We start from the raw sequence: 24,643 nt of genomic DNA on the forward strand, positions 1-24,643 counted from the left end.
GGAGGCAGAGACAGGAGGATCGCGCAGGTTCGAAGCCAGCCACGCTGGCTTAGGAGATCATGTTTCCAAATTAAAAAAATATAAAAATAGGTCTGGGAGTGTAGCCTGGAGGTAGAAGGGTTTCCAGGAACCCCAGTACCACCCCCCCCCCCAAAAAAAAAAACCCCTCCAGCCAGGCCCCTGAAGGCAAATGAAACCATCACAGGGAGTTGTGACCTGCAAATGCCCAGGGCACTCTGCGTAGGTAGCTCTTGCTTCTCCTGAGAAAACTGCTGCCTCGCATGGTTTTGGAAGAGTGAGTCAAGGGCTGATTTTAAAATAGCTGTGACTGCAAACAATGCAGAGATGCGCCTTGTTAAATGTCTCCCGCAAGCTGCCATGGTGGTGGGGAGTTGTCCTGGTTGCAGCAGGTTTTGTTTGTATCAATAACCCTGTCTAGAACCCACTAGGGACTGTGCGTCTTTTCTGATCTTCACACCAAGTCTAGTTCTCAAAGACCCCGTCTGCCTGTGCCCTCGGCTGTGGGCGGAAGCTACATCCTCTTCCTAATTGACTTCAGTGGTTCTGTTGTGATAGGACCTCATGTCAGCGCAGCTCAGAGCGTGGACCTGTGTCCTGGTGACACAGAGTGAATGCGGTACGTTGCCGTGGTCGGTGGAACAGGCGTGCATGTCCTGCAGGCACACCTCGTGTCCTGTTTACCCATTGCCGTTGGTCCTGGCTCCGGAGCCTTTGCGTTGCTTCTCCAGCACAGGGACACCCAGGCTGGCCTCGGACACTGAGCTGGATGTTGGCTCTGTGACTTAGGAAAGCAAGGGGCCTCTGGAACTGAGGAGTACATCTGCTCCAGAAAGCATCTTAGAATAATGGCTGGTAGATCTTTCTAGTACTTGTGGAGGAAATGTCCAGTGGGCTCTGGGGAAACTGAAGAAGGTGGAAATGACACGACTGGTCCCTGTAAGTTGGACTCAGGAGCAGGCCGTCACACCTTAGTGCCCTACAGGCAGAGCCCTGGGAGTGAGGTCTCTCCATACTGCAGGCTCCCATGGTCCCTAGCGCAGGGTGGCCAGGTCAGTGAGAGCTTTGCGGGCAGCCCTCGCTCAGACTTATGTGTAAGAATGTCAGCGTGGACTGCCTGCTAGGAGCGCCTGGTGCCGAACAATTTGCTGTGTGATTGCCCCTCCCCCCCGAACTGGCAAGACCCAGTCCATCCAGGTGTTTGAAGGGCTGCTGCCCCCGTGTGTGGGAGGCTCCCTGCCCCTGTGTGTGTGGGAGGCTGCGTCCCGAGCGGCTGTGGGAAAGAGCGCAACGCTGAGTCATCTGTCCCTCTGCAGAGCCCGGCCAGGGTGTGCCGTTCTCCACCTTTGCGGTCAAGAAGCACATGTGACCTCTTCTTAAGTCTCGATTTTAAAGAGCAGGCAGATTTTGGACTGAAGGGGATGTTTGCTCAGGTTCACATCTGTGCAAGAGTCAGGTGGTTTACTCTCAGAGGTGCTCAGGAAAACCACGGTGCTCCAGGAGGCTTCCTGCGGGCAGGCAGAAAGCGACACAGAAGCCAGTCAGTCTGGCCCAGGGTTGTAGGTGTCTTTCCTAACCTCCCCACCCGCCATGCACAAAGGGCCTTTTCTAAACACCCGTCACAGGCCCCCAGCATTCCCTGCCTCTGTGCGGGCAGCCTGCTTTAGTTTGTTTTGTTTTCCTTTTGTTTTTTACTGTCATGTAGTTAAGCAACTTGTTGGCTAGTAATTTCTCAGTTGAGAAATTAGAAGGTGTGGTACAAGTGTCACAGAGACAGGTGAACTCTGCATATTATCCACGAGTCCATCTAAGCACATCGGCATGGTCTTTGCTGTTGGAGACTTCACTCTGCTTGCGTGTGGCTGTGTCTAGTAGGGAATCCAGGCAGGGCCGGAGGTTTTCAAGCCTAAAGCTAGCCGTGCAGCCCGTCCACTGAGCTCTGGGTCTGCCTCCTGCTTCCTGGGTAGCGCGAGGGAGTCGATCTTTAAACATCTCTGCATAAACAGTGCCACGTCCCTGAAGTCATTTTCCGTGTGAGGTGGTGAGCCCCGCCTGGGCATCCCTGCGGGCATCCCCACAGCTGCCCCGCTAGATGGGAAGCGACGGTGCCCGTCTGGAAGCGCTGTGGGAGCTGGCATCCTCACACCTGTGTGGGGTGTTTATAGCTCCCTATTTCACACACACAGAGGGCAGCTGACGTCACAGTGAGCCTCCTCTTGCCTTCGCATGTGTCCCAAGGAAAGCATGAATGTGCAGCTCCAGACTCTGATGTGGGCCACGCGGGAGCAGGAGGCTGCTGCGTCCCAGCCCGGCTTCCTTGTCCTGGCGCCCTGAGCTGACCACTCCGCTCCTCTCCTTGCAGGTGCACCTTCCGGTTCCCCAGCACAGCCATCAAGATCCAGTTCACCTCCCTGTACCATAAAGAAGAGGCTCCGGCGTCACCTCTGCGGCCGCTGTACCCTCAGATCTCCCCTCTCAAGATCCACATTCCGGAGCCGGATCTCCGGAGCCTGGTCAGCCCCATCCCTTCCCCAACCGGCACCATCAGGTAAGCACAGCCGCAGGGCACGGGGCTGCCAGCCGCCGCTGGGTCTGTACGCACTGCTGTAGGAGGGTCGCTACCGACTCTCCTCCAGGCTCAAGTTCTGTAGAGCCCGTCAAGGCAAGTGCAGGAATAATAAAAGAACACTGAGAATGTTTTAAAGTTATATTTGTGTACCAGAATTTGGCGAATTTTGTTTAGTTGAACCCAGGGGTGCTACTAGCCTGCACACTAGCCTCAAACCTGGGATCTTCCTGTCTCAGCCTCCTAAGTACTGGGATTATAGGTGCGCACTACCATGCCAGAAAACTTTGTTTCGTTTCTAAACTTTATTTGTGGAGTTTTTTTGTGACGCGTTAGGAATTGATGCCATTGTTACTAGATGACATGATACAGATGTAAGGCCCCGAGGGAGGGTTTTGGTGTGGAGGGAGCTCCGTGGGGGGCCCCGCCACAGTCACAGGAGTGCTTCTAGGGATGGCCACCGGCTTCTGCACCCGACCCAGGCCGCTCTCGGGGCCCCTGACTCCTCATGAAGGACACTACAAAGACTCAGAGGTGAGGGCCAAGAGTTAGTACATTTAAAGCGGTCTTCCGGTCATGCCATGGCTTTCATCTCAACAGCATACCGCCGTGTCTAAGGGTGTGCTGTGCTTTGGGCAGGTGTCCGTGCCATGGCTCCCCGTAGCCACAGCAGCTTCCCCTGCACGTGTATCAGCAACACAGGAACCGCACGGGCAGGTGGGTGGTGTCTGGAGTTGCTATGGGAGTGGTGATGGCCCGTGCACCCCGTAGGGATCTCAGGGCTATGGGTCACTGTGGGCCTCACCTGCTCGCAGACCCGGGGGCACCGTCCTGCAGCCTGGCACCTGCATCCCTCCTGCGGGCCACCCCCCTCAACAGTCCCTGTGGGTCAGGCCAGGCACTTCGTGAGGTCTGTGCTTAGAGTTGTATATTGGTCCGCCTTGGTACTGGGGATAGGATTCCTCTACTCAGTTTCGCCATAGTTAGTTTCTCCCGCTTTTTGTTTTCCTCTCATACAATTGTATGTACAGTCATTTATGTTTATACTGCTTGGGGTCAGCTTCCTTTTTTCAAAACCAGCGAGAGGTGAGTCTTTCTCCTCAGGGCAGCCCTGAGAAGCAGCAGGCCCAGAGCTTACGCGTGGGACCCAAACGTGGTCCGGGCTGTTGTTTGGTTGGCTGTGTGACTTTGGGCAGGTCAGGACAGCCCCAGGCTGTGTTTTCCCTTCTGTAAAGCCAGCACTAATGTCATGGTTCTCTGTTTTCATGGTGGGGATGGATAATGACCTCCTGGACACCTGACATTTTCCTGGCCCTGTGCTCAGCAAAGCCTCAGCATTAGGAGAGATTATTTTTTACTTTAGCTTCATTTCAGATTTCTGGAGTAGTCCTATACATGACCCTGTTGTCCCTTCAGATGCCCAGCTCGGATGCAGTAAACACAGTCCTCCTGGGAGCTCACTGTCAGTGTGTGGCGATGCTCTGACATCCACTTCCGTCCCTGTAACAGCACTCCTGTGACTGTGGTGGGGCCCCCCACGGAGCTCCCTCCACACCGAAACCCTCCCTCAGGGCCTTACATCTGTAATGTCATCTAGTAACAATGGCATCAATTCCTAACACGTCACATCTAGAAAATGGGGCAGCCGCTGGAAGACCTTTTGGCAGGTCCCCAAGACTCCCCATGACCAAGCAGTTCACCGGACTTGTCCACAAGACTCTGCCCGAGTGTTCACTCAGCACTCTTCCACGTGGCCCCAGAGCGGAGACCCCCAGATGCGCAGCCTGAGAGCGGTCAGGGCAGGGCCTTCACTCCCAGGAGGTTACTCAGCCACACATGGCCTGAGGCTCTCGTACCTGGTGCAGGCAGGTGAAAACACGGAGCCAGTGAGGGAAGCCGGACACGGAAGGCCACAGCACGGGATCCCACTGATAGGAAATGCCCAGGACAGGCACATCCACAGAGACAGGACCTAGGCCAGTGGTTGCTGGGGGCACAGGGCGAAGGGAGTCACTGTTTCCCAGCGTGAGAGTGGGAAGGTGTGTGTGTGTGTGTGTGCGCGCGCGTGTGCGCGCGCGCTCTGAGATTAGATGGTGGTGATGGTTCTACCACTTTGTGAATACACTAAAAAACCCCTGACTCATATGCTCTGAATGAGTGAAAGTGTATGATGTCCAGCTCATGATATCAGCTGTTAAAAACCTTACCTGCACTTGGACCTTTATCCAGTGTCACCTAGCAGCCAGTGGAGTGCTGGCCAAAACCACCATTTACTGTGCTGCTGGGTGCTGGGGCCTGGTGACCCCCTCAGCCTGGCTCTGGCCTGGGTTATAATCATCAGTTTATAATCCAGACAAGCAGAAGCTGTTTCAGAAAGAGAAAGGCTCTGGTGTCTACCTTGAGCTTCCTTTCCTTCCTTCCTTTCTTTCTTTCTCTCTTTCTTTCTTTCTTTCTTTCATTCATTCATTGAAGCCAGGAGCAGTCTACCTCCAAACTACACCCCAGCCCTTTTATTATTTATTTTGAAACGGGTCTAACTAAGTTGAGGAAGGCCTCACTAAGTAGTTGAGGCTGGCCATGAACCCGTGATCCTCCTGTCTCAGCATCTCAAGTACTGGGACTACAAGTGTGCGCCACCACTCCCAGCTCCTGGAGGGCTTTAATAAAAACATTTCCCAGTAATACCTCAAATAAAAATAGCCAGCCAACAAAGACATTTGAGTGAAGCTTTGTGGGTTAAAGTTGCTTCTGTGCCGGGAGGGGAGTTAAGGAGCCACCCTCTCTGCTGAGCAGAGTGAAGCTGGGTTAACAGAATGTTTTGCTGGGGTCCGGGATTGAAGCAGCTCCCTAGGTATGGAGCCGGAAGAGTTGGTGGTCCAGCTGTGGGGTCCCTCGTCCAGCTCTTGGAGACCCTGGCTGGGCTGGGCTGGTTCCTGTGCACCTGGTGGATGTAGTCACTTGGGTTGGCCTTTCTCACTCCTGGGCCTTTAATTAAGTGTTACAACAAAAGGCGCTCTGCTGACATCCGTTTATCTTAGCGCTGTGGAATTCGATTGAGTGTTTAAAAACCTCAGAGGCCTTGAGGTTTTGCTTGCCAAGACACTTTTCAGTTTGAGTTTCTTTGTAGGGGTGGAGCCGACATGTTTACAAACATGCCCTGCCCTGCCCTGCTCTTTTCTCCCCGCCCAGCAGCTGGAGGGGGGGATGGAGGGCGGAGCTGCTGGGAAAGGGCCAGGCTTCCAGCCCCGCCCGCCTGCTCCCGGGCTTTCCGAATTTGGTGCGCCTTCGGCTTCCCTTTCCCCATTGGCTACTGGCACAGCTGCAGCTTGGGGACCTCCAGTGGGCTCCTCCCGCGTCCCAGCCAGCTCCTCCTGCTGGTCCTGGGTGGCTACCGCCTGCTGCGACCTTCCTGGGGAAGTCCCCCGCAGCACCACCCACCCACCCACCCACCCTCCACCAGGTCCTGGTTTTGCTTTGCCTGCCTTGCAGGCTGGCTGTGTTCCCCATGTTGGGGTGCTCCGCCTGCGGTTTTGTGTGTGTGCTTTCGGGTTGTTTTGATTTTTGTTCTGCCCCAAAGTACTCCACCCAGCAAATGAATGAGCTGCCTTTGAAATAAATTCTGCGACCTTTAGCAGCACTTTGACCTTTCTTCTTCTTGTAAAGAAGAAGTGTTTTTAGGAAAGAGCAAATTGGTTAATCATTTTCTAGGTCTTGCAAAAACAGAGCAGACTAAATCCTGCCCCTTGGAGCTAGAGTTTTAAGAAAACTACTGGAGTTGATGAGAGAGAAAAGAGGGCTGGGCAGCAGCTGCTTCTTTAGGGCTTTTCTTTATTTCCCCAGTATGGAGATCAGAAATGAAAGTGACTTAAGAAATTTGGCACAGGTCGTGAAAGTTCATTTTATTACATAGAGTAAAATGTGAGCCACTGACTTAAGCCCAGTTCTACTTTATTTCCAGATGCATCCAGCTCCACCTCCGCCTGAGCTACGTCGTATGTAACGTTGATGATCTTAGAGCGTGGGCACCTGGCCCACATTGGAAGTACTGAGGTCTCCCCGTAGCTGCGGTTTTGTGTTCCATGGTTTCAGTTACTCAGGGTCAGCCGTGTCCTGAAAATATGAAGTGAACAGTTCCAGAAATGCACATTCATGGGTTTAAACTGCACACTGGACCGAGTAGCGTGGTGAAATCTCAGCAACCCAGAGCATGAATCAGCCCTCTGCCCAGTGTGTAAGGGGTGGGCTCACCCAGTACTCCTACTCCCTTAGCACCCAGCTGGGTTGTTGGCTTTGTTACCACTAAAATGCTTCCTGGCCCTTATTTACTTAACAAAGTCCCCTCCACGTAGGAATAGTGAAGCCTGGTGATTCAGGCATCTAAAGACAAGCTGCAAAGCCCTTCTCTGAAGGAAAAAGGTGTTATAGGAAAAAGCATCATGCATCTGGAGTTCGGGGCTATCTTGAGGTCTCAGGCGTTCACTCGGGATCTGGGGAATGTATCCCCATGGATAAGGACTCCTGGAATCTCGTTTTGCTGGCAGACCTTGGGTCTGTTCCAGTGTCTAGCTGCAGCCTCTCCCAGGCATTCAGCAGGGCTTCCAGAGGAATTGTAGGAACGGCAGCCAGCCCAGCGGGGATGCAGCCCCGCTGCTCTAGAAGCCTGGGCCTCTGTAGACCATTGAGGTTCTAGCTTCCTGTTTCCTGCTCGTAAGTACCCCCAAGGCCTGGCCAGCCCCAGTCCACCTCGTCCTCGTTCCCCTCTGAAACCTTCAGGGAAAGAAAAATGGGTTTCTCCACAATGGAAAGTTGGACCCTCTGTGCTTTATTTTCCCCAGCTGCCTACACCCATTCCAAGGGCATTTGGGGCTCTGAATGCCAAGAGAACTGCATGGAGCCTGGGGGGACATCCTGGGTCTCGCTTGATGAGACCTGGGCCCCCTACAGGGGCCACCTTATTTTCTCAGGGGTACGTGGGCAGGGTCACCTGGCCTATGCTGAGGCCTGCTGTGTGCTCATGTGCTGTGCCATGGAGGCCCCTCAAGAAGCAGAGGCCTCTGTGGGATATGGAGCTGGGGAGGCTGAGGAGGCTGGGAGAACAGCCTCCTCCCAGAGTTGCAGAGTAATCATGGGACTGCTCCTCGGCCTGGGCATCCGCGTAGATCTTAAGTCTGTCTGAGATTAGCTGACATTTGGGCCAGTTTAGCTGTGTGTGTGTGTGTGTGTGTGTGTGTGTGTGTGTGTGTGTGTGTGTGTCACTGAGGGTGGAACCCAGGGGCTTTCTAACTCTGGGCTACACTCCCAGACCTATTTGTATTTTATTTGGAAACAGGGTCTCACTAAGTTGCTGAGAGCCTCACTAAGTAGCTGAGGCTGGCTTCGAACCTGTGCCATCCTCCTATCTCGGCCTCCCAAAGCCTGGCAAGCGTGTGCCACCACGCCCAGCAACAGTTTAGCTTTTTTTTTTTTTTTTTTTTTTTTTTTGTGGTACTGGGGTTCTTGGAAGCCCGTCTATCTCCAGGCTACACTCCCAGACCTATTTTATTTTTGGAAACAGGGTCTCCTAAGCCAGCATGGCTGGCTTCGAACCTGCGCGATCCTCCTGTCTCTGCCTCCCAAGCACGGGGATTACAAGCGTGTGCCACCACGCCCGGCCAACAGTTTAGCATTTTTTACTGGGGTGAAATGCATTCCAGAAACGAGTTCATCTCAATCAGCACCTCATGATTTTGGGGTTTTGACTTTCTCTTAAGGAAGCACAAACATTCCCAAAGGTGGGTCTGAAAATTTTGCCTCTGAAAATGTTCCTTCCCTGTTCTTTTGGGTTCTTTTAATTGTCCGGTCTAGAGATACTATATATGCGTTACGTAATTCAGACATTTCAGAAAACAAGCATCCCCCCTCCAGACATGCCCCCAGGACGGCCCGTCGTGTTTCTAACCCTTCCCCTGGCCTTCCCCCGCAGATGTTGGGGGCTGCCCCTTGGTTTCCCAGCTTTTGCTGTTATACTTGGACTTCCTGTATGGAAATTAAGGACTTAGCTTTTCCTCCCGCCCCACCCTCCCAGTGGAATGGCATTGCTTTTGCTTCCGTGAGTCTCAGCGTTTTCTGTATCATTACTGTCGTACTGATGGTGCCCAGCCATTTCCTTCCTGTCCCCGGGGCTTGCTTTCGCCCCTCTGCATTGGCCCTGACTCCTCTTTTCTGTTTGGCTGGCCCCCTGCGTCCCTGTCGGTGGTTCATCTGTGCTGGGCAGCCCTGAACCTCACTGTGAAGACCTTCCTCTGTAGCTGCTGCCTCCTGCTGCTGGGACCCGGGTCTGGAGCTCCCCAGACCACAGGATCATCCTCCCCATCATCCTGGGAATTCCTGGGGGTGGGGAGGGTATTTCCTGAGCTGGTGGCTTCCTCTTTCCTGATTTACTCCTTTGTTTTATTGGGGGAGCATCCTTCATTCATTTCCTGGGCAAGGGTGCAGAAGAGGTACATTAAAAAAAGTCTTCCTTGCCTAAGAAATATTATTTTTCATTCTTACTGGATGGGATGGTTTTTACAGGATAGAGAAGTCTAAGCTGGAAACATTTCTCCCTCAGAATTTAGAGTCTTTTTCTGGCTTCTCGCGTTGTTCTTAAGAGGTTAGACAATGTCTGGTTCCAGGCACTTTCCCCCCACTAGACTCTGGGTGGCAGTGCCCCTGCCCACTGCGTGTCACGGACCTGCTGGGAGTGCTCTTTCCTGTCCTCTGGGCTGCAGGTATCCTTGGGGCGGCAGTGCAGGCCCTTTCAGTCTGAGGACTCCTCCCGCAGCTCACCAGGCAGGCCACCCCTTTCTCTTCTTTGCCGCCAGCCTGGTCCTGCTTCCTTCCCTCTCCTCTTGGCTTTTATGTGCTTATGGGAGACTCTCCAGTCTCTCCTCCCTTTTTTTTTTTTTTTTTTTTTTTTTTGTGTGTGTGTGGTACTGGGGGTAGAACCCAGGGGCTTTCTACTAAGCTACACTCCCAGACCTATTTTATATTATATTTGGAAGGAGGGTCTAATTTGCTGAGAGCCTAAGTAGCTGAGGCTGGCTTTGAACCTGTGCCGTCCTCCTGTCTCAGCCTCCCAAGCACGGGGATTACAAGCGTGCGCCACCATGCCCGGCTACCTTCCTTCTGCTCTTTATTCTTGTTTTCTTCACCAAATATGCCTTTTGTGTGTATGTACGTGGTACTGGGGATGGAACCTGGGTGCATCTACCTCCGAACTATACTCCCAGCCCTGTTTTTTAGTCTTTTTATGTTTGAAATGGGCTCACTGAGTTGCAGAGGGCCTCACTAAGTAGCTGAGGCTGTCCACGAACCGCAATCCTCCAGTCTCCACCCCCCGAATGCTGGGATTTTAAGCCTACGTCACCATGCCCAGTTTATATTTTGTTTTGATACAGGATCTCACTAAGTTGCTGCGAGTCTGGCTACATTGCTAAAACTGCCCTCAAACCTGTGATCCTCTGCTTTCAGTCTCTCAAATCCTGGGATTATAGGTATGAGTAACCATGCCAGGCTTTTTCAGAGAGAGAGAGAGAGAGAGAGAGAGAGAGAGAGAGAGAGAGAGAGAGAGAGAGAGAGAGCGCGCGCGCGAGAGCGAGAGCACGTGTGTGTGTGTGTGTGTGTGTGTGTGTGTGTGTGTGTGTGTGTGTGTGTTTTACTGGGGATTGAATCCAGGGGCATTCTACCTATTTTATTTTATTTTGAAACAGAGTCTAACTAGGTTGATGAGAATCTCACTACTTGCTGAGACTGTCCTCAAATCTGCCATCCTCCTCTCTCAGCCCCCCAAGTACTGGGATTACAAGCATGTACCACCATTCCTGGCCCAAATATTATTATTTTGTTGTTGTTGTTGTTCAGTACTGGAGATTGAACCTAGGGGCATTCTATCTCCAAGCTATACCCCCAGGCCTATTTTTTATTCTTTATATTGAAACAGAGTCTCACTGGGTTGAGGAGGGCCTCACTAAGTAGCTGAGGCTGGCTGTGAACCATGATCCTCCTGTCTTAGTCTCCCAAGTACTAGACTGGCTGCACCACCATGCCTGACCAAATATACTTTTTTTTTTGTATTGAGGATTGAACTTAAGGGGCTTCTTTCTCTGGGGAACACCCTCGGCCCTATTTTATTTTTTTAATTTGGAAACAAGGTCTCACTAAATTGCTGAGGTTGTTGAACTTGTGATCTTCTGTCTCAGCCTCTCAAGCACTAGGATTACAAGCATGCGCCACCACGCCTGGCCAAATATACTTTTTTAAAAAAAAATTTTTGTGGTATGGGGATTGAAACCAGGGGCCTTCTACCGCCAAGCTACATCCCCAGCTCTATTTTTTTTTTTTTTTTTTTTGGTGGTACTGGGGTTCCTGGAAACCCTTCTACCTCCGGGATACATTCCCAGACCTATGTTTTTTTATATTTTTATTTGGAAACAGGGTCTTTTAAGCCAGCAAGGCTGGAACCTGCGTGATCCTCCTGTCTCTGCCTCCCAAGCACTGGGATTACAAGTGTACACCACCACACCAGGCTGGTTTTTATTCTTTATTTTGAAACAAAGTCTCACTAAGTTGTAGAGGCCTAAGCTGAGGCCTCTACAACTGATCTCACTAAGCTACAATTGATCTCACTAAACTGAGGCTGGTAAAAAAACCTGCAATCCTCCTGTCTCAGTCTCCCAAGTATTGGGATTATGAGTATGCACCACCATGCCCAGCTCCAAATATTCTTTTAATAATGTTCTTACCACCTCATGGGAGCAGTGGCATCTCCTCTTTGGAGTGCTGGCCAGGTTTTGTTGAGCTTTGATCCATGTTTCCCTGGCACAGTGGTCTCCCCTCGTTTTGCCGTGTGGGGCCTTGCCTTTTGGAAGCAACTCCAGGCCATGGGTGTTCTTGGGCAGGCTCTCCTGCTTAAGAATGAGGCGGCTGTGGTTTGGGCAGAGCTCTGAGTGGCCTCTGCCAGTGAGTCTGGAGTCCTCTGCCAGGGAGACGCCGCCTGCCCCCCAGGATGGCGCAGGGACAGTGGGGGAGGGTGCAGAGGACACCAAGCTCTTTCTTGGCTTCCCCAGCCCACCCGTGTAGGGCGTTGCCCTGGCGTGGTGTAGGGTGTCTAGCGTGGGTGAGGCCCTGGGTTTCATCTCCTGGCTCCACAAACAAAACAGACAGAACCACACTGGGACAGGGAGGCCATCGCATCTCACTGATGCCTCGGCCATGGGGAGGAGGTGGGCACAGACAGAAAATCCCACCGAATGTGAACTATGCTTCACAAGGAAGAGTTACTAGGGTTTTAGAAAAACACACCTTAAGCTGCTGGGCATGGTGGCGCACGCTTACAATTCCAGCATTTGGGAGGCTGGTACTGGAGGTTCGTGGTTCAAGGACAGCCTCTGTCTGCTACTTAGTAAGGCCCTCTGCAACTCAGTGAGACCCTGTTTCCAAATAGAGAATAAAAAATAGGGCTGGGGATGTAGCTCGGAAGTAGGATGCCCCTGGGTTCCATCCCCAGCACCACCATAAGTAAGTAAGTAAGTAAGTAAGTAAATAAATAAATTAATTAAATTAAATAAATAAGCTGAGCATGGTGGTACATACTTGTAATCCTAGACAGGAGACAGGAGGATTTCAGGTTATAGCCAGCCTTAGCAACTTAGTGAAACTGTGTTTCCAAATGAAAAAAATAAAATAGAGCTGGAGGTATAGCTCAGAGGCAGCAGGCCCTAGGTCCCCTAGGTTCCATTCTCAGTACCAAAAAAAAAAAAAAAAAAGAAGAAGAGCTAGGTGCAGTGGTACATGCTGGTAATCCCAGTACTTGGGAGGCTAAGATAGGAGGATTGCAGATTTACTGCCAACTTAGGCCCTCCACAACTCAGTGAGACTGTTTCAGTATAAAGAATAAAAAATAGGGCTGGGGGTATAGCTTGAAGGTAGAATGTCCCTGGGTTCAATCCCCAGTACTAAAAAAAATTTTTTTAAGTATATTTGGGCCAGGCATGGTGGAACATGCTTATAATCCCAGCACTTGAGACAGGAAGATGGCAGATTTGAGGACAGCCTTAGCAAATAGTGAGATTTTCATCAACCTAGTGAGACTCTGTTTCAAAATAAAATAAAGGTCTGGCACTTCCTACAAACCATAGCCCCCTTTATTTGTCAGACGGTTCTGGGGTCTCTACTTTATGGGCACTGTTCCTGGAAGACAGCGATCATAGGGTCCCCGGCCTCTCAGAGTTCTGTTCACAGTCTCCAGGGAAGGCTGGGATGTCAGGGCCTCCTGGAGAAACAGCAGCCATGTGCCCTAAGGCCCCCGTTGGCCACCCCAGAGTGGCTTTGGCCATCTGTGAGATTCCGCCTCCGGGGCTGGGATTCTTACACAGTAAAACTGAGAGCTGTGGCTGCCCAGCCCATCAAGTGCCCTGGGTGCCGAGGAGCGGCTTTGCCAGAGCCTGCCTTGGGCAGTGGCTGGAACAGCCTCCAGCTGGGCTCCGGGATGGCCTCGGCTGCCGCGAGTCAGCGGGGGGTTGTCCTGGGGAGAGCAGGCTGCCGCCAGGACAGGCCAGCCCCCTCAGCTCTCGGGCTTTCTGGTCTGCAAGCGGAAATGTGGCCTAGGAATTGTCTTCCATAAAAGGGAGGAGACACGGCGGCTGGTCCCACAGTCCGCTTCAGTCCTGCAGGAGCACGAACGAAGTCAGGAGCACGGCCTTTGCTCCACACTGGGACTGGGGCTCCTTGCCTGCCTGCGCTTGGGCTCCTTCAGGAGGTGGAGGAGTCTTTCTTTCCTGGAATGGTGTCTGGGGTGTCAGGGGCCCCTGCTGAGATTTGGTGTGTGTTTATGCTCTTTTCAAGAAATTTGCCCCCTCAGATTGCTATCAGAGAGTGTTTTAGTAACACAGGACAAAACTCGGTGTGTGACCCTGACCGTCTCCTTTAGTTTTCCCAGGAAGTCCCCAAGGCCAGGATCTCAGACGCCCCAGGTCTTTCAGATCATCTCAAGATGCAGTATTTTATGGCCCCTGGTTTCTCCAGAGCTTTCTCAGCTCCTTTCCACCTCCCTCTGGATGGAGATGAAGCACAGGGGTGGCCCCCAGCCAGGCCCAGCCCTCTCTGCCGCAGCCAGCTTGCCTGAGGACAGCTGAATGGAGTCCATTGAGAGGAGAGCAGCTTCCAGGGCGGGCTGGGCGGAGTGACCACAGGTCTGGGACACCTCCAGGTAGCGCATTGGGGCCCCGGAGGACGGCAGCCACACCCGAAAGGGGCTGCTGCAGGAACCTGCTCAGGCTGTACGCAGATCCAGGGGTGCCCTCGCCTTCCTCGCTGGGTTTTGAGCCAGTGTTTGTGGAGCCTTGTGTGTGATTTCCATTCACACTGTCCCGTGGGGTGAAGCCTGGGCTTTGCATGTCGCCTTCTGGGGCGTAGATACACATTTTCTACAATTTTTAACAAAACATCTGCTTGGAGCATGCAGCTTGGGCTTCTTGCACGTGCCCCGGTGGACTTCATGCAGGGGGTGCGCCCCTGTCACCCTGGTGGCTGCCTGCAAGCCCTCCCTGCCCCACCTCCATGGAGCCGGGCCTTCGGCTCTGCCAAGGAAGGCTGGTTGTGTTTCTGGATGGCTCTCGGCCTCGTGGTCTGCAGCAGGGCCTGCTGTCACAGGGTGTTCTGGTTGAGTCCAAGGGAGCGGTCGTGGGTCTGGGTCTGAACCTGGCGTGGGGGCCGGGGGCCCGACCTCCTGCCCTCCCACCATTCCTTTCCCTCCCTGTCTGGTGGAATCTGGTTCCCAAATGGAAGCATTTGAAAACCTGGTTTTAATGTCTGTCATTACTGGTGACCCCACCCCCCATACTCGGGATTTATATTTTAGATTTAGAATTAAATTCAGAAAAGGTTACTTTTATTACTTCCTCCTCACAGAGCTCATTTATGGTTATGGAATGTGATTTCTATGTGTGACTGAGACCTGCAGCAGGATCTTATGAACAGGGCGCACAGTTGTGGGACAGACCCACCTAAAAAGTTTCTATGCACATGGAATTTATAGGTCGCTGGAGCTTAGGTGGAGGCAAGAACAAGAATTCTCAGGTTAGAGTGCCCCGAATTCTGCTTGGCTTCCGCTGACTTGGCCCTGGACAGGAGCGGTGACCGGGGTGGAGGTGTCGGCTGTCAGGACAGCGTCAGGACAGGGCACCCTCTCTGGGCCTCTGCACCTCTGCTGCATTCAGTAGGTTTCCTCTCAGTGTTGAGTTTCAGAGCCAGGACTGTGATGTGGCTTGATACCCAAGCCTGTGTGTGTTGATGTGAGGAAACCCTGCAGCCTGTTGATGAGACGCACAGACGCAGGCCCGGCCCAGGGAGCCCCCACTCTCAGGGCGCACCGGGGTGTGGCTCGGGCCCTCATGGCTGCAGCCCACACCGGTGGGTGATTTCTAGCGGCAGGTTGTCGCTCCTGCCCAGCAGGAAGAGGGGCAACGATGCAGGAGGTCAGAGCTGCTCTGACGTGGCTCTGGGGAGACGCACGCGTGCCCACGCCACCTGCCCTTGCCTCTCCACCCGCAGGCCCCTCTGGGTGTGTGATTGTGTGGAGTTATCTGGGTCCCAGGCCTTTTCTTGGGGTGCCATCTTGTGGACACCTTAGCACTAGCCAACAGCTCCCGGGGACTAGTGGGAGTCAGTCTGGAGCTGAGGCTGGGCGGGCACGCTGCCCTCCTGCAGACTGCGAGGTTAGGGTGGCCTTGGCCCGGGAGCGGAGGCAGCTACCTCCAGAACAAAACTTGTCTGTGTCTCCCACCCCTGTCCTCCACGCGGCGACCCTGGTCTCTGGTTGCGTTTCTCTGGCTCTTGGAGAGGGGAGCAGTGGGGCTTCTGCTCTCAAACCGTGGCTGGGGTTGTGAACTCACGGCATGTCCTCTCCTCTCTCCAGCGTCCCCAACTCCTGCCCGGCCAGTCCACGCGGGGCTGGGTCTTCCGGCTACCGCTTCGTCCAGAATGTGACCTCGGACCTGCAGCTGGCCGCAGAGTTTGCAGCGAAGGCCGCCTCGGAGCAGCAGGCAGACACGTCTGGCGGGGACAGCCCCAAGGTCTGAGGCTCAGATGTGTGTGGCGGTAGGGGCCCCACGGTGGGCGCCCCAGGGCAGGCACGTGGCCGTCGGCTTTCTTCCTGTTCCTGTCCACTCATGTGCTTCCTCATCCATTTGCAATCACTGGGTGGTCATCTTCCCTGGCCTCCTTATTCTCTCTGCTACTGAAAAACAGTTTTAGAGGATTTGTTTTGTTTTGTTTTTGTTTTTTGTACTAGGGATTGAACCTAGGAGCATTTTACCTCTGGGCTACACCCCCCCCCCCCCGGCCCTTTTTATTTTTTATTTGGAAATAATCTCATTAGGTGGCTGAGAGTCTCACCAAGTTGCTGAGCCTGGCTTTGAACCTCTGATCCTCTTGCCTCAGCCACCCAAGTGCAGGGGATACAGGCATGCGCCACCATGCCCAGCTAATTTTAAAGTTTTAATGACACTTATTTTCTTACGACTTTGTGTCTTCATACATCTCTATATGCTAACTAAATATGTTGAGGAGCTAAGAAATCTTAGAATTCAGAATAGTAAAAAACAAAACAAAACAAAGTTTTCCTTTCCACAAGGCAAAAATCAACAATCTCAAGTTTAGCACAAGCTCAGGGCTGGAGTAGAGTAGGAAGGATCACGGGGATGCATTCAGTCTAGACGCATTTGGGAGGTTTTCCCCGGGAGCAGATGACCTGGGTTAGATGATTCTGCACCATTTCTTAGTTAACCCTGTGGTCTCTTCCTCCCTAGGATGAGTCGAAGCCGCCGTACTCCTATGCCCAGCTGATCGTGCAGGCCATCTCCTCGGCCCAGGACAGGCAGCTAACACTAAGCGGTATCTACGCCCACATCACCAAACATTACCCCTATTACAGGACGGCTGACAAGGGCTGGCAGGTGAGATGTGGGGCCAGAGCCCAGACACAGTAAACCCCAGGACAGGACCCACAGGTGTAGCGCGTCACACGAAATGAACCGGTCAGAGACAGGGGGCCCTTTTCCTGGACGACACAGTGCATCTTAAATGTGTCTGGGCTGTAGTGCCACTGAGTCTAAAATAGTATTTTTCTTTGTTTTTTTCCACACCTTGTTACATTTCTGTGCTTACTGTGCATTGTAATTCTGTGCTGTTCTGGAAGGATACTGTACACATCACTTAAATGCAATATTAACTCAGCTGGACAGGGTGGCATGAGCCTGTAATCTCAGTACTTGGGAGGCTGAGACCAGAGGATTGCAGGGTCAAGGCCAGCCCCAGCAATTTAGCAAGTCTCTGAGCAGCTTAGTGAGACCCATTATTTAGAAAAGAAAAAACAAAAAAGCAGTGCTGGGGGTTTGGTTTGGAAGTAGAATGCCTATGGTTACAGCCTCCAGTATTACAAAAAAAAAGAAAGCAATATTACTCATGTATAAGTCATGTGCTATCTTTGTGTTGGATCATGAGACTTTTGTCTATATTAAGCATAACTGACATACTATTTAGCCCTTTATGTTTTCCCCATAGTTACAATTTCTCATTTGCTAGTTTATTCAAGACATGTTTGTGTGGGGGGGGAGGGGTTTCCTGGGGATTGAACCCAGGGGCATTCTACCTCTGAGCTTTACCCCCATCCCTATTTTATTTTTTATTTTGAAACAGGGTCTCACTAAGTTGCTGAGGGCCCTGCTAAGTTGCTGAGGCTGGCCTTGAACCTGCAATCCTCCTGTCTCAGCCTCCCAAGTACGGGGATCACAGGTGTGCACCACTACGCCCAGCTCAAGACAAGTTTTGAACCCTGCACGGACCCAGTCTTTTCTTGGTTCCTGATATGTTCCTGTACAGTGCTTGTCCTTCTGTTTTGTTTTTTCTGTGAAGAAGTGATGGGTTTTACCTGCGCAGATTTGGGTAGGGAAAGCTACCCGTGCCCTTGTGCTTCCTCGGCGCAGCTCGTTCATGGCCACCATGATGCAGGCCGCTCATTCCCGCCACCTCTGGTCCTACCGCATGCCGCCTGGGGCAGGGGGTATCCCTTCACCGATGTGCTGGTGACCAGTGAATGTCTCTGCCTCCCTGCAGAATTCTATCCGACACAACCTCTCTCTGAACCGTTACTTTATCAAAGTCCCACGTTCCCAGGAAGAGCCTGGGAAGGGCTCTTTTTGGAGAATAGATCCTGCCTCAGAAGCCAAGCTCGTGGAACAGGCATTCCGAAAACGGAGACAGAGGGGTGTCTCCTGCTTCCGCACCCCCTTTGGGCCTCTGTCCTCACGGTAAGCTCCGTCGGCTTTCCCAGGATGCAGAGATTAGCAGGTTTACACTCAGCATCTTAAAAGCCCTTCTTTGCTAGCCAGGACATTTCTAAAGCAGTCCGCAGACTGCTTCTCTGCGGTGTTAGTTCTTAGAAGGGACCCAAGTGCCGTAGGGAGTATGGGCTCTGGGCAGGGATTATCGGGTTGCGGGCCTGTGACCTGAGCTTTCTGCTGGAACGCTGAGGGACCCATGAGTGGCCAGCTGCTCCTCTCCCTGATGCAGAGCCACGCCTTCAAAGGGGAGATGAGGATTGGGGCTGGTTTGTTATTAATTAAGCAGGTGTTGGGGATGTGGCTGTTGGCCGGTGGGCAGAAGCAGGTGGGCCCTCCTGCTGGTTACCAGCTGCACCAGCACTGCCGCCTGCCATCTTGCTCCTGGCCACATGGTCCAGGGGAGCAGGGACTGTCCCTGGATTCAGGGCACCCATCAGATGAGTGGCCGTGGGCCTGGATGAGGATCGGGGAACACACATGAGCCTCCCATGCAGGGGGACGTCGGCGCCGATGCTTCCCACCATGGAGCTCCACTCCATGTCCCAAGCATGCATTCTTGACCCTCTGGGCCTGTCATGGTCCTCAGGTGAATGGTTCCTGCTGGTCGCCCAGCAAAAGCCTGTGTGCTGTGACACAGAGGCTGAGGCACTCCCAGGGAGGACAGCTGGCTCCTCTCAGGAGACGCGTGCCGTTGATGGCGGCATTTCCTGGGAAGCCACAAATAATGCCACCGTCCCCAGGTAACGGCCCCACCCGACTCCACAGAGTGGACCTGGCAGTGCTGGGGCACAGGGAGGCTCCCGGAAGCAGGAGGCAGGGAGGGTGTGGGCGCACGCTGGGCGTGGGGCGTCTTGGAGGTGCTTTTCCTCCCGTGGCTCACTGACTTCCTGTCCTTTCTCTCTCTAGGAGTGCTCCAGCTTCACCCACTCACCCTGGGCTGATGTCCCCCCGTTCCAGTGGCCTGCAGACTCCAGAGTGCCTGTCTCGGGAGGGCTCCCCGATTCCACACGACCCCGACTTGGGGTCAAAGTTAGCCTCTGTTCCAGAGTATCGGTATTCCCAAAGCGCACCCGGTAAGGGGAGGTTTCCTTTTGGCGGGATCTGGCAGAACTCAGAACAGTGCCCGGCAGGGCAGGGCTGGGCCTGTCTGGGTCAGCATCCTCTCTCCTGTCCTCTGCGCAGGCTCCCCCGTCAGTGCCCAGCCTGTGATCATGGCCGTGCCTCCCCGACCATCCAACTTAGTGGCCAAGCCCGTCGCCTACATGCCAGCTTCCATAGTGACCTCACAGCAGCCCCCAGGCCACGCGATCCACGTTGTGCAGCAAGCCCCCACCGTCACCATGGTCAGGGTGGTCACCACCTCCGCCAGCTCAGCCAATGGATACATCCTGGCCAGCCAGGGCTCTGCAGGGGCCTCCCATGACGCCACAGGCACAGCTGTGCTGGACTTGGGCAGTGAAGCTAGAGGTAACGGGCAGCCACGCATCTCTGCCGGGGCTCACTGTGGCTGTCACTGTCCCTGGGCACTGTCAGCCCAGGCTCAGAGCCCACCTGCAGGGCAGAGGCTCCAGGGGGTGGCTCTCGCCTCTGTGTCCTGGGAGCACATCCTGTTAAGGCACTGTTGACTGTCTCAAGCGAGCTCTTCCTTGGCTAAAGACACATGTGCCTGATTCAAATGTACGCAGCTAGTCAGGTTTGGTGGCACATGCCTTTAATCTCAGTACTTGGAAGGTTGAGTGAGGCAGGAGGATTGCAGGTTGGAGGACAGCCTCAGCAAGTAGCAAGACTCTCAGCACGTAAATTTAAAAAGTACGTAGCTCATGCACCGGGCGTGGTGGCGCACGCTTGTAATCCCTCCCGCTTGGAAACCGGAGACAGGAGGATTACGCAGGCTCGAAGCCATCCGCGCTGGCTTAAGATACCCTGTTTCCAAATAAAATATAAAATAGGTCTGGAAGAGCCGGGCGTGGTGGCGCACGCTTGTAATCCTAGCATTTGGGAGGCTGAGACCGGAGGATCACGGTTCGCGGACAGCCTCAGCTATTTAGTGAGGCCCTCTGCAACTCAGTGAGACCCTGTTTCAAAATAAAGAATAAAAAACAGGTCAGGGGGAGGGCATAGCTCGGAAGTCAAATGCCCCTGGGTTCCATCCCCAGACACCCCCTGCCAAAAAAAAGGTCTGGGAGTGTAGCCCAGAAATAGAAGGGTTCCATCCCCAGTACCACCAAAAAAAAGCACATAGCTCAGAGGTAGAGTGCCGCTGGGTGGAATTCCTAGTACCATCAAAAAAGAAAACAACAAAAAATACACAGGACATTTCTCCTGGGTTTTGTTTTTCCTTAAAGTGACACTGAATTACGTGGTGGAGTCCTGCGTGGAATTGGAACTTAGTATTTTCTAAAGGAGAAAGAAGAGCCCGGGTGTGGTAGCACATGCCTGTAATCTCAGTACTTGGAAAGCTGAGACAGGAGGATCCAGGTTTGTGGCCAGCCTGAGCTACTTACGCCATTCGCAACTTATTGAGACGCTGTTTCAAAATAAAGAGTAAAAAAATCAAGCTCAGAGGTAGAATGACCCAAGCTTCAATCCCCAGCACCACAAAAAAATATTAAAAAGTAAGTAAATAAATAAGAGGAGAAAGAAGCCAGGAAGGCGGCACACACTTATAATCCCAGTACTTGGGAGGCTGAGACGGGAGTATCATGCAGGTTCGAAGCCAGCCTCAGCAACTTAGTGAGACCCTGTTTCCAAATAAAATAGGTCTGGGAGTGTAGCCTGGAGGTAGAAGGCTTCTGAGTTCCATCCCTAGTACCATAAAAAAACAAAAACAAGCCAGGCGTGGTGGTGCACGCTTGTAATCCCCGTGCTTGGGAGGCTGAGACAGGATCATGCAGGTTCGAAGCCAGCCTTAACTGGCTTAAGAGACCCTGTTTCCAAATAAATATAAAATAGGTCTGGGAGTGTAGTCTGGAGGTAGAAGGCCCCTGGGTTCCATCCCCAGTACCAGCAAAAAATAAAAATAAAAAAAATTAAAAAACCAACAAAAACAAAAAAGATTGGGGAGACAATTCTTTCAGCACCCCTGGTGGGCAGTCTATAGGAATCATTGAGCGTAGAGTGTAGCTATGAATCCTTAACAGAAACCTGGATTCCAGAGATCTGCGAGGTGGACATCGGCAGGTGCCCAGTGCCACAAAAGACCCTCTCGGGAGCGTGTCCTGTCAGGCGGGCTTTTGCTTGTCATCCACCACTGTTAACTCAAGTCTCAGCATTAAGTGTTTGTTTGTTTGTTTATAGTGGGGATTGAACTCAGGGGTGTTCTACTTCTGAGTTACACCCCCAGACCTATTTTATTTTTTATTTTGAAACGGGGTCTTGCTGAATTGCTCAGGGTCTCATTTAGTCACTGAGGCTGGCCTTGAACCTGCGATCCTCTGTCTCAGCCTCCCAAGTACTGGGATTACAGGAATGCACCACCTGGCCTGGCTTCAGTGGTAACTTTCTCACTTTTATATTGTCATAAGAAACTGCCTATTGGTGAAAGAAAGACAGAGCTACAGCTCAAACGCACATCACCTTGTTCCCAGTCATTTCTTTTATTTCACAGATTAAATTGGGTTGGTTCAGGTGTAAGGTGTGTTTTTCTAAAACCCTAGTAACTCTTCCTTGTGAAGCATAGTTCACACTCGGTGGGATTTTCTGTCTGTGCCCACCTCCTCCCCATGGCCGAGGCATCAGTGAGACGCGATGGCCTCCCTGTCCCAGTGTGGTTCTGTCTGTTTTGTTTGTGGAGCCAGGTGATCAGACCCAGGGCCTCACCCACACTGGGCAAGCACTGGCCAGTGCTCACGCCCTCTGAGTGTGGTTCTGATTCACTCTGTGCCCCACAGGCTTGGAAGAGAAACCCACCATCGCCTTTGCCACCATCCCCGCAGCCAGCCGAGTCATCCAGACAGTGGCCAGCCAGATGGCCCCAGGGGTTCCAGGACACACGGTCACCATCCTGCAGCCGGCCACACCAGTGACCATCGGGCAGCACCATCTTCCGGTCCGGGCCGTCACTCAGAACGGAAAGCATGCCGTCCCCACGAATAGTTTAGCCGGCAACGCTTACGGTAAGGCCAGAGTCCTAAGCACCAAGGTTCCTCCTGCAACCGAAAGTTGCTCCAGCGCCATCCAGGCAGTTCTGTTTATTGAGCGCCAGTGTGGCAGTGCTATGAAAAGGGGTGAGGGGAAATAGGGTGAGTCCTCTGTCATAGAGCTCACACTCGACTGGGGAGACAGGAGGTCAGAGGAGGTGGAGTGGGTGGTTCAGGGCAGGTGGTGGTTATGGAGGAGGAGAGGGAGGGAGCCCTCTGGATGCCTCCGAGGATCCAAGCAGCCGCCGCCGCAGCCTCTAGGCAAGGCCCCGCCGGCACCCACAGAAGCACACCTTGGGCAGTTAGAGGAGGGAGCTGCAGGCTGCCGCGGCAGGAGCTCAGATCCCTATCTCAGTCACTGAGCCCTCACCAGCTCAGGAAGCGCAGTGTTGGGACTCCTCAGATTCCCCAGTAACCTCCTCTTCCTCCTCCTCCCCCAGCCCTCACCAGCCCCCTGCAGCTGCTTGCCGCCCAGGCAAGCTCGTCCACGCCAGTGGTGGTCACGCGGGTATGCGAGGTGGGGCCAGAGGAGCCAGCAGCCGCCATCGTGGCCGCCAGTGCCACCCCAACCCCAGCCACCTCCAGCGCCACCTCTCCCTCTTCCAGCGGGGAGCCTGAGGTCAAAAGGTCCCGGGTGGAGGAGCCCAGTGTGACCGCGACTACACAGGCCGGGCCAGTGGCCGCCACCGGCCCCCAGGGCCCAGGCACTGGGGAGTGATGTCACCCACGAGAGGGTGGAGTGGGACTCACACCACAGGAGCCCAAGCAGGCCCCACAGCGCCCATGGCTGCGCTCGCGACCCGGGAGAGAAGCCCGCGGCCACCCACAGCACGTACCAGCGAGCTGACGCCTCCCGCTGCACCTGGAACACTCACACTTTCCATTTTATCTCCTATCCTCCCGTGGTTTGAAAAAAAAACATAAACAAGTTCAGACAACTGATTGTATGTTTGTGGGGATTCTGTGTGTTTATTTCCTCCTCCCTTGGCACCATGGTCTCCCACGGCCCCTCAGTCAAGGGCGAGGGGAGAAGTCTAGCCCGGCACCTCAGGAACCCGCCAAGACCGATGCCCACCCTCCAGGAGGAGGATGCCGCCTGGCTGTTGGCCCTTGTGGAGGACCAGGCAGAAGTGCAGTGTGCTGCAGGCCAAGGCCGCCTTCTACGGGACCTGGGAACAGAGACAACTCCTGTTTGTAATAAGGAATAGGCAAGAGAAAGGCAGGAACTGCCAGATTGCAAATTCTTCTATGGTGTCTTTCCCCAGCAGTGACATAGAAAGTTGGCATTAATTGGACTGGGGTTTCCGGTTTGGTTTTGGACCCCGAGCATGTCTTGTGATGGAACATGGAATTCAGGCTTAATCACCGATCGGAGGCAATTACCAAAGGGTGAGGTATCTCCGAGGTTTCATGGATGCTTTCCCAGCTCCAAGTCTGGGCTCTCACTGCCCCTGCAAGAGTCAGCCTGCCGCCCTGATAACTTCAAGAAGCATCGGCGGCTACGGTGTTGGTGTTGAAATGGAAGGTGCTTTGGGCGAAAGGTCAGTCCAGAGTCAACAGCTGCAGTGTCTAGCCAAACGCATACCTACGTGCCATGTTGCCTGCCTGGGAAACAGGGCAGCTGGTACTAGAAGCGGAATTTGGTAGGGAGGATGTGTTCCGCTAGGAGACAGAGGAGGGGTGAGCCCCATGGTCCTGCAGCTCTGCCTAGTGCTGGGCTCAGTCTGTTCGTGCTGCCTTCTCTACCACATTCCAGTTTCCTGACCACCCCCAAATCCACCCACTGTTTGAAATTGGAACTGTTTCTTCCGCCTGAAACTTGAGGCCCTGGATCCGTTAGCAGAGAGGACACTACCTCCCCAGGAGCGTTGGCGGAGGCCTGCGCCAGCTCTGCAGGTTTTGATGGTACTGAGGTGAGAACCAAAGGACAGGACACTGCGGTCAATCCAGAGCCTCTGGGACCCCGGGTAAATCCCTCCACATGTGCAGACGATCGGCGTCACAGGAATGGGAGTCAATCCAGCACTGGAGACCACTGGTCCGGTTTGGGAACGAGGTCGGAGCCCTTAAGCTCCTGCTGGAACATGCATTTGGGAAGCATTCGTGTCTGCAGAAGTTGGCTTCGAGGACGCCAGGCACTCTGGTGTTGGTTCTCTGGGTGGTGCGCCACGGCTAGAAACAACAGCGCCTCAGGCACCTCGTGTCCAGGACAGACCGCCCGGCCTCGATGGCACAGGCTCTCACGGCGCAGCAGTCTCTCCTGCCTCGGCCCTGGCAGTGAGGGGAGGGCAGGGCACGTGTGCCTTGCAGCAGAGGGCGCACCTTTCCAGGTGCCTTGGTGGCAGGGCAGGACACCTGGCTGTAGTCGGTGCTTGCGGGGTAGGGGCAGGTGTGATGAGCCCCGAGCTCCCGTCTCGCTGCTGTGTGTCCTCACCCCACACTCTGCCTTCTACCTAGCTGGGGAAAGCCCCTCTTCTGTTGGTTTTTAAGCCCCCCAGACCAGTCATTTTTATGGCACTGAGCTTTAAATGGGAAATAAGTTTTCTTTTGGAGTCTGTATC

General features: G+C 53.5%; 1 protein-coding gene across 1 annotated transcript in view; it reads left to right on the top strand.

Moving 5' to 3' along the window:
* The window catches only part of FOXK1 (forkhead box K1), a gene marked incomplete at both ends in the record, with an annotated part of 62,637 nt that extends 39,837 nt beyond the window's left edge, over positions 1-22,800 (top strand). Inside the window, 8 exons of the mRNA XM_080702486.1 lie at positions 2,381-2,566; positions 15,519-15,675; positions 16,411-16,557; positions 17,717-17,910; positions 18,850-19,016; positions 19,126-19,410; positions 21,834-22,058; positions 22,523-22,800. Of these exons, the coding sequence (XP_080558612.1) occupies positions 2,381-2,566; positions 15,519-15,675; positions 16,411-16,557; positions 17,717-17,910; positions 18,850-19,016; positions 19,126-19,410; positions 21,834-22,058; positions 22,523-22,800 (1,639 nt within the window). The remainder of the gene's footprint in view (positions 1-2,380; positions 2,567-15,518; positions 15,676-16,410; positions 16,558-17,716; positions 17,911-18,849; positions 19,017-19,125; positions 19,411-21,833; positions 22,059-22,522) is intronic.
* Between the last annotated feature and the right edge of the window lie 1,843 nt (positions 22,801-24,643).

The sequence above is a fragment of the Muscardinus avellanarius genome (assembly GCF_963383645.1).
Source record: "Muscardinus avellanarius genome assembly, chromosome: 10".
NCBI classification, from domain to species: domain Eukaryota; kingdom Metazoa; phylum Chordata; class Mammalia; order Rodentia; family Gliridae; genus Muscardinus; species Muscardinus avellanarius.